Consider the following 9324-nt stretch of genomic DNA (forward strand, 5'->3'; position numbering starts at 1 on the left):
ATGGGAGAGAGCTTAGTCAAAAGCAGAGACACCCACACGAGAGGAAATGTTGAGTTGGGGAACACTGGCATGGGCAGCTCATGAAAGGGAATAGTAGAAAATGAGTCTGGGAAGGCCGGTGGGACCCCCACTGTGGAATGTTTTGGTCAGGCCACAAAGACCCACAAAGACTTTTCACAGAGCCATTTCGGCCTCAGGCAGGTGACATTAGGGCTGTGTGGAGGATGGCTTGGGAAGGAAAGAAGCCAGGCAGAGGGAGACCAGAACCGGGCTTGTTCCACTGGGGCACAAACTTCTGTTTTTTCTTATTCTAGTCTCATCTGCGAAAGAACGTGCCCACTTACTCCAGCTCCACATCGATGGCAGCCGTCATTGGGAATCCCAAACTCCCTTCAGCGGTCATGGACCGGTGGCTGTGGGGGCCGGTACCTTCGGCAGAGGAAGAAGCTTACATGGTGTCTGAGCTGCTCGGCTGCCAGCCTCTGGTGGGCCAAGTGGCCACCAAGGAGAGGGTCATGAGTGCGCTGACCCAGGCCGAGTGCGTCCACTTCGCCACCCACATCTCCTGGAAACTGTCTGCCCTCGTCCTCACCCCCAATGCCGACGGCACCCCGGGGGGCAGCCGGAGCTCCTTTGGGAACCCATACACAATCCCCGAGTCCCTGCGGATGCAGGAGGATGCCAGTGATGCCGAGAGCATCTCGGACTGTCCGCCGCTGCAGGAGTTCCTGCTCACGGCTGCTGACATCTTGGACCTGCGGCTTCCAGGGAAGCTTGTGGTTCTGGGCTCCTACCAGGAGTCCAGCAGCAGAGTCACTGCCGATGGCGTCATCGGCCTGACCCGGGCCTTCCTGGCTGCGGGGGCCCAGTGTGTGCTAGTGTCCTTGTGGCCCGTGCCGGTGGCCGCTTCGAAGATGCTGATTCACACTTTCTACTCGTCCCTGCTGAACGGGCTGAGAGCCAGCGCGGCCCTGGGCGAGGCCATGAAGGGGGTGCAGAGCAGCAAGCAGTTCTCTCACCCGTCCAACTGGGCAGGTAGGAGGCACGGGTCTGGAGCCTGGCCTCAGGTGGCCTTGTTGGGCCTTGAGCCTCTGGGCTCCGGTGATGGGGGAGGGAGGGCAGGGGGAGGACGTGGTTTGTGGGCAGTGAGGGTTTCTGCAAGCCAGATTTCTGACCATTCAGATGAGAAGGCATGAGATTTCACAGCCTTCCCCTGTGGTAGTGTGACAGGAGTGACCCAGACGCTCCCATTGAGACCCCCAGGGTCACTTAGAGTCCCACGGTTCTTAGCATCATTAAACTAAGTCTATTAGCAAAGTCCCTTACCTTCATATGATGCTTTTTCAGCTATAAAGTGCTTTACAAACCTGGGCTCACTGGACCTTGACAGTAGCCCTGTAAGGTGGGCAGAGCAGGGATGCACCCTTTTCTATCACCCTTTCTATCAGCACTGCAGGTCAGAGAAACTGTGACTTTTCCAGGGTCTCACCTCTAGGGAGTATCTGAGCCAGGACCTAAAGGCAGATCTTCTGACTCATTGAGCCAGAGAAACTCAGGGTGGGAAGAGAGTCCTTCCAGGCACACAGATGGTTCTGTGCCATCCCCACCCACACATCCTGCCCTCTCCCCTGCACTTGCCTCACCTCCTGGGATAAGGATCAGGGTTTGCCACGGCACAGAGCGTGGGCCCTGGGGAGCTGCCTTTTTCCACCACTCCAGGAACGCGGGGCAGCCAGAGGTCAGGATGCCTCACAGAAGGTGCCTGGAGCAGTGGGCACAGGCGTGGGCTGTGGGAGCAATCCAGACAGCCTCCGCAGGGCAGGGAGGACCTCTCGTGTGTTCTGTGGGCTCCGAAGTCACCCCTGCCCTAGTGGCGGAGGTTATTTGGGTCCTTACCCTGCTGTTGACCGAAGTCCGTCTCTAGCCCAAAGAGATTCCAGTCTCAGACTCAGCCCCCTGCTTTGGGAAGGGGACTAAGCCCAGATAAGCCACGTGGGAAGCGTTGCTAGGCAGCTGTGTGGCTCTCGAATGTCCCCCCCAGTGGGGCCGGCTGTGTCACTGTGATGGGTGTGAATGTTATAGTGATCCCAGTCAGCTGGCATTTCTGTGGTGCTTCAAGGTTTTCAAAGCTCTTTACCTATCTGATCCTCACAACGGCCCTGGGAGGGAGGCACCATTGTTATCCCCATTTTTACAGATGAGGAAACTGAGGCAAACGGGGCTGACTCGCCCAGGGTCACCCAGCTAGAAAGTGTCTGTAAGAAGCTCGTCCTTCTATAAGCACAATCCTCCTGACAGCCCTTGAGGTAGTTAGCACCAGTTTTCTTGCCCCTGTTTTACCGGTGGGGAAACTGAGGCCCATTAAGGTTAAATGTAAAGGGAAAATTAAATTAAACTAATTTTTGAAAAGGTTAAATGCAGGCTATGGGGCTACTACAGAGCTCTGAGTCTGAGGCCAGAATCTAGCCTCCATGGCCACACCCTTCAGGATAGCCCCTGAGATCAGGGCCCTGAAGACCCTAGGATGTGCCCCTACACACATTCATACCCTCCAGGGAGAAGGACCTCCTGTTGTGACAATGCCCTCTACCTGGGCAGCCTCTGATTCTCTAGGCCTACCACTACCACCCCCCCCCTCATCATTTTTAGAAATGATCCTTGCTGGCCAAGGGACCCTCTTTATGCTGGCAGGCCCCACAATATGACCTGAATTTGTTGATGGGTCCCTCATTATCCTTTTTAGCAAGGTTTAAGCCAGAGGTGGGGACCCATGTGTGACCCTCTAGATCTAGGCCTTGAGACTGCAGGTTCCCCACCCCAGTCTAGGCCAAGACAAGGTTCTGAAATCGTGCCCTCTGGGTCTTGCTGCCCGCTGGTGGCTTTGGGCCCTCACTGCCATACTTGGAGCTAGAAAGACAAAGGCAGAAATCCCTGGGTGCTGTGAAAGATGCCTCTGACAGCCTCACAGTTCTGGACATGGGCCCTAGAGACACTGGCCTGTCCTCCCTCTTCCCAAGGCCAGTCCTGTTTATTTCCGGAAAAAAGCCATGGTCTGGAGATGGACACGCTTTACTTTAACTTTTCAAATAACCCCCAGAAACGTGATCCCGAGTCCCTCAGAGGCGCCGTCCTTGTGCAGGCTGAGTGACATTCAGAGTGTCTCAGAGTCACAGGACATCCCTCCTTGTTCAGGGAGGACCAGGAAATCCAGCCCCCAGCTGAGAAGCAGCGTCCCTGCCTACTGACCTGTCTTGAGATCCCAGGCAGGGAGACTGAGCAATTGATTGAGAATTCTTGGTCCCTTGGTTCCCAGATGGCTTAGTGCCAGTGCCCATGCCCATGCCCATGTCTCCTGCCTTCTAGGAGGAGACATCCTAGATCTTGGTGCAGGATGCTGGGGCCCTGCATTTACCACAGTCCAGAAGAGGGGAACCTGGGAGTCACAGACTTGTATAACCCTAGCATTTGGGAACAGGGAGGGACGCCGGAGGCTCTCTGGGCCAACTATACCCTTGACCCAGGAAGAAGACGACATTTGGAAAATTGAGTGATGGAGTCAGAGTCAGCCACGTGGTGGCAAGGGAGCATCAGAGCTAAGGTCTCTCAGCTCGTGGTCCTAGCTCTGCCCACCAGTCTGTGCCCCCTTGTCATCTACGGCTTCTCCTTACCTACCCTTAGCCAATGTGAGGCCGGGACAGAAAAACTGGTTCTGCTGGTCATGGCTGAGAAATATGGAAAATCAGCCAAACCAAAATGAGCCATGATTCCTGGGCAAAGCCAGCCAAATATTCTGTGCCCTCTGGTCATGGCGCCCACAGGATGTCTCCAGAGAGGCTGTGGAAGGTTAGCTCAGATGATGGAGGGGACAGGAAGCACTCCCCACCCACCCCACTCTCCAACATGAGACCTCTTCAGTCTGTAAAGGGGATAGAAGAACTCAGTGCCCACAGTGATGGGAAGGGTCACAGTGATGAGTGGGCTGGATGAAAAGCCTCTCTCACAGTCTGCAATGACTCCCGAGGTCTGGGCAGTGGAGTTGCTCACCGTGTGCGTGAGGAGCCTCTGCCCTGAGCCCTCCCATGCCTCCTTAGCAGTGCCTACCTTTCCAAAATGTCACAAGGCCACACTGAGCCCTGTCCAACATGTTAGGCAAGTGCGGATGACCAGGCAATGGGAGAGACAGGAAGTTCCTGCCCACTCACTGAGCTCATGGCAGGAGCGGACAGAAGAGACATAGGGACAGTTGTTTCTGATCTGACCAAGGGAACTCATGAGGTTTTCCAACACCTTCTACAGGGTTCCTGCTCATAGGCAGTGATGTGAAGCTGAACAGCCCTTCATCCCTCATCGGCCAGGCCCTGACAGAGATCCTCCAGCACCCAGAAAGAGCCCGAGATGCCCTCCGTGTGTTGCTTCATCTGGTAAGAGGGCAACTCAGCACAGACCCTGCCCTTTCCTGGGGAGCCTCTGGGCCATTGGGAAGTGGGGGTCTCGGCCCATGCTGAGAGTAGAGTGTGGAGATCCCCTGGTTCACAGCAGACAGAGTGTGGAAGATGCCAGGGAAAGAATGTAGGGAGGGTTTTCATCTCATCTCCACAAGGGAAAGGGGGGCAGCTGGAGGCCTGACCTCGGGAGCTTTAGAAAGAGCTCCCATTGCAGGCTTACAGAAGGGTTTACTGGCGAGCCCAAATGCAGGGAGGATGGTCCTGAGAGTCCCTCACCCCTCCAGTGGCCAGGAGTGCTCCCCCAGTTACCTCAGTTCTGTGTGTGCTGGATCTCCCCTCCCCCCAGCAGAACATCAGCCCCGAAGGGCAGAGACCTCAAGGTGCCTGGCGGAGTCCGTGCTTATCACCCCAATCTCCAAGGGCTCCAGATGCAGAAATAAAAGCTCTGTGGACTTGCTCATGTCTTTCTGGGAGGCCAGACTCCCTGCACAGCTCCCCACAGTGCCTCTGCTCCACTCACTGGGAAGGCCCTGGGATCTGCTTGGGCTTTCAGTGGCCTTCCTCACATGAGAAGGGAGTGCACCTGTGCTGGCTGTGGGGTTAATCCCCACCAGCAGCTCTAGGAAAGCTGGTGAGGGGCTGGGCTGATCAGGGGGTGTCCCCTAGAACAGGGTTTACACAGAGGTACTGTTAGCCAACATCCAAATCCAGCTGCCACTCCTGGTAACATCAGAGCTTCACTGAATGAATCCCTGCTGTGTTTTGGGGGCAGCTGTACCCATTACCCCAAGCTCGGGGCCAGATGGGTTTGTCCAGACCTCTCTGAACAAGGAAGAAAATTAATGAAAGCTGCACACACCCCCAATCTGTCCCCTGGCCAGGACTTCAGGCTCTGAGAGTGTTAGGACATCATTGAGTGTACAGAAGCATGTCAGGTCCTCAGGGTCCCAGGCAACCCACCCTCCCTGGCCAAAGCACATAAGGACTCTGTGTGCCAGGGGCAGAATGCCTTGGGGCCCATCTCAGTACCTCCAGAACAGTGGAATCCCATCTGTGTATGGGAAGCCTCCCGCCCTCTACCCCCACACCCAGGACAAGCTCCAGCATTCCCACTAGCGTTTATAAGGTACTGGGCTAAGGGCTGGAAATACAAAGAAGGACCCTCAGAGAGCTCACAGTCTAACCAGGAGACCACTTGCAAACCCCTGTGGACAGATGAGAGATAGACAGGGCAAATGAGCCACACAAAAGGGAGGAAGACAGAACATTGTGAATAGGGAAAGGTTTAATGTGGGTCAGATCAGCCTGCCTGCAGCCCCTCCAGAGGCCTGATGGCCTGTGGCAGGAGGCCGGTCACCCTACCCTCCCAGGCCATGCCCTCAGTAGGAGGCGCCCTGTGCCCCAACAATGGGCAGGGCCCCAGGCCGGGGAGGGCCATGGGCAGCCCTGGGCAGCGTGACCTTTGGGCAGACCCCCAAGCCCTCCTCTACACACCCCAGGTGGAGAAGTCCCTTCAGCGCATTCAGAACGGACAGCGCAACGCCATGTACACGTCCCAGCAGAGCGTGGAGAACAAGGTGGGCGGCGTCCCTGGCTGGCAGGCGCTCCTCACCGCTGTGGGCTTTAGGCTGGACCCTGCGGCCAGCGGGCTGCCTGCTGCTGTGTTCTTTCCAACATCTGACCCTGGTGAGAGGCTCCAGCAATGCAGCACCACCATCCAGTCCCTCCTGGGTAAGAAGGGCGCCGTGGTGGGGAGAGCCTAGACCTTCCCCGCACCCCACACCCCCCCCCGCAGAGAGCGGGGGGGGAGCCGAGACCCTCCCTGCACCCCACACCCCCACAGAGAGCAGGGGGGAGCCAAGACCTTCCCCGCACCCCATGCCTCCCCCCTGCAGAGAGCATGGGGGAGCAGAGACCCGCACCCCCCCAGAGAGCAGGGGGGAGCCGAGACCCTCCCTGCACCCCATCCCCACCCCACCCGCAGAGAGCAGGGGGAAGCAGCAAGGTCAGAGCAGGGGCTGGGCCACAGAAGGCCATTGCCTTGACTAGAAGGCAGTTCTGAGCTACCACTTAGAAGGTGTAGACAAAGTCCGAGGCACTGGGGGTCCAAAGGTGAGCGATGCCTCCCCTCCTGCATCCAGGAGCACCCAGGACGGAGAAGCCTCCCCCGTCAGTCATCTGGGCACTGGCAGTGCTGGCCTCCCTGACGCCCTGCCTCCGGGCTCAAACCCCAGAGGGATCCCGCAAGAGAAGGCTGGACCCTTTTGCTCCCCTCGAGCAGCCAGGGCAGATCCCTCGGCTCTCCAGGGAAAGCCCCGCCCAGGCCAGTCTCCACCTCCCCTTGCAGACACGTGGCTGTCAGTCCTGCCCTAGTTCAGGCATCCTCCGTGCATGTAGCCCTCCATGGATGGCACGGGCCTACCCTCCCGCCTGGCAATCAGGAGCTCTGGTCAGGGCTCACATTGGGCTCTTGGTCCTGCCAGAGGCCTTTGCCGCCCCCACCCCCTGCCCCAGGCCATCATGTCGTGTTGAAGGTATAGATTTTTGTGTTAGTTTGGCCCCATATAGCAGACTGGAGGCTCCCGGAGGGCAGGCATGCTTCTTGTATAGCCTAGTTGGGTTGGATTGACCGAGGCCTGTGGGCTTGGAGGAGGCAGACAGTGGATCCCCTATGGCCCAGGGGCAGGGGGAGCCCAGGGCACTCATCCTTCCCTGAGCTCCAGCCTGCCCCCCTCATTTCCTTCACTCTCTGTTCTGGCCGCACTGAGTGACTAACTTTTTGCTCCCTGGTTCTCTCGCCCTCTCTCACCTCACCAGAGTTCTCTCCCCCCTGAAACTGCCCAAGAGCCTTTGGCTGAGATTTCATTTACCTCTAACCACCCCCCCGCCCCGCCCCTTGTCCCTCTAATAGAAGGTAAGCCCCTTGAGGGAAGGGACCATATGGTAGGGAGAAAGAGCAAAGAATCTGGAGTCAAAGACCTGAGTTTGCATGCTCCCCCATCACCCTTGTGACTTTGGGCAAGTCACAGCTGCACCCTTTGCAGAATGAGAGTTGGGGCAGGTTGGCTCTAACCCTGTGACTTGGCTATCTCCCTTTATCTGTGCATCCCAGAATGCCTAACTCACTGCTGGGAATGGAGGGGGCTGCCTGGGCAGTGCCTGTGGGCCCCTAGGACAGCCCCCTCCCAGTGCAGTAACGGCTGCATGTCTCCCAGGGATGTTGGGGGGTCTTGTCAGTAAGCGTCAAGGGCCTTGAAAGAGAATGCTGAGGCCCGAGTTGGTCATGGGTGCTTTGGCACCTGGCAGGGGGACAGCCGGCCAGGAGTGGTGGCAGCCTTTCCCCTCCTCGTGACCCAGGCCTCAGCTCAAACCCTGCAGAGTGCGTGACTCACGCATTTACCAGTGATGGAGAAGTCCCACTCGTTGGGGCTCCTTTGCTGAGGGAAACAGGGCCGGGGTCCTGGGCGCTGTCTTGTGGGGCTTCACCCGTCACCCCAGGTGGCCTAAAACACTTCCTCCTCTGATGATTTCAGGCTTGCCATCCCCTGCCCTCCAGGCACTGTGTAAACTCATCACTACCTCAGAAGCCGGAGAGCAGCTCATCAGCCAGGTAAGCAGGCAGCTCCGGCAGCTCGGGCAGCTGGGCTCAGGGGGGCTGCCCTGGAGGGGAGACCAGAGGACTGGGATGAAAGAAACAGGATTCCATCACCCTGAACGGCGGCCCCTGTGAGCTCAGGCATGGAAGGGCAGAAAAGCTGACTGGGCGGGAGCCCCGGGGGCAGCAGCCCTCCACATGCAGTGGGAGTGGGGACAGAGGCAGGGCCATTCCTACTTGACACCATGGTTCTGAGTGAAAACCAGAATCGTCTGAAGGCCCAGAAGCCACCCTGGGGGGGAGGGGTTCACATCCTCCTCCCCTTCTTCCCTGACTTTACTTACCCTCCCTGCTGCCCCACCTCACCCACCACAGAATAGGGGCCAGCCCCCAGCTGGGCTCCCAGGGATCCTCCTGCAAAGTCCACCCTGGCAGAGGCTAAGCCAACACCTAGAACTCGGCCCTGTCCTTGGGGAGCTGAGAGTCTCATGGGACGTGCCCATGGTACCCAAGAGAGACAGACATCTGACGGCACCTTTGTAATTACGCCCATGACCACCTGGGCTTCTGCGTCTGCTAAAGAAGAACGGGCTTGGGGGTCTTCCTTTCTAAGGGGAGAAAAGGGGGGAGAGAAGTATTCTCAGCCAGAAGCTTCTCCCCTTCGGGAAGACCCGTCCACCTTTACCTTGCCTTACTCCTTTGCCCCTGAGAATAATGATGGGGGCTCTCTGGTGTGAGCCTGGCCCCAGGGGGAGAACATTCCAGGAATGTGTCCTCCCTGGCAGCCCAACATCCACTCACACCCACACACATATACACACTCATTCACACATACAAAGTCACTTACACACTCATACACACATTTGTACACTCAGGCTCACACACACTCACAGTTACACTCACACGAGTTATACACATATGCACACTCAGTCATACACACAAATGTGCACTCAAACATACACACTCACATACACACACTCATACTCACACACTCGTACACTCAGACTCACACACATTTAAACTCACACAAGATATACACATACGCACACTCATAGTTACACACATGTGCACTCAAACATACACACTCATATACACATTCATACTCACACACTCATACACTCAGACTCAAACACTCGCATTTACACTCACACAAGTTATACACTCATACACACATTTATGCTCACATACACACTCATATACTCAGACTCACACACATTTACACTCACACAAGTTATACACACATACACACTCATACTCACACACACATTTGCACTCAAACATACA

General features: G+C 56.8%; 1 protein-coding gene across 2 annotated transcripts in view; it reads left to right on the plus strand.

The window, feature by feature from the left end:
• Nucleotides 1-9324, plus strand: part of TTC28 (tetratricopeptide repeat domain 28) — a 712524-nt gene that overhangs the window by 683466 nt on the left and 19734 nt on the right. For both annotated transcript variants that reach the window (XM_069081377.1, XM_069081378.1), the window contains 4 exons: nt 315-1035; nt 4297-4421; nt 5945-6176; nt 7979-8055. In XM_069081377.1, coding sequence (XP_068937478.1) covers nt 315-1035; nt 4297-4421; nt 5945-6176; nt 7979-8055 — 1155 coding nt within the window. The remainder of the gene's footprint in view (nt 1-314; nt 1036-4296; nt 4422-5944; nt 6177-7978; nt 8056-9324) is intronic.

Source organism: Petaurus breviceps, unplaced genomic scaffold (assembly GCF_028583685.1).
Source record: "Petaurus breviceps papuanus isolate PSGF00001 unplaced genomic scaffold, PetGlider_PUasm1.0 99, whole genome shotgun sequence".
Lineage (NCBI taxonomy): Eukaryota > Metazoa > Chordata > Mammalia > Diprotodontia > Petauridae > Petaurus > Petaurus breviceps.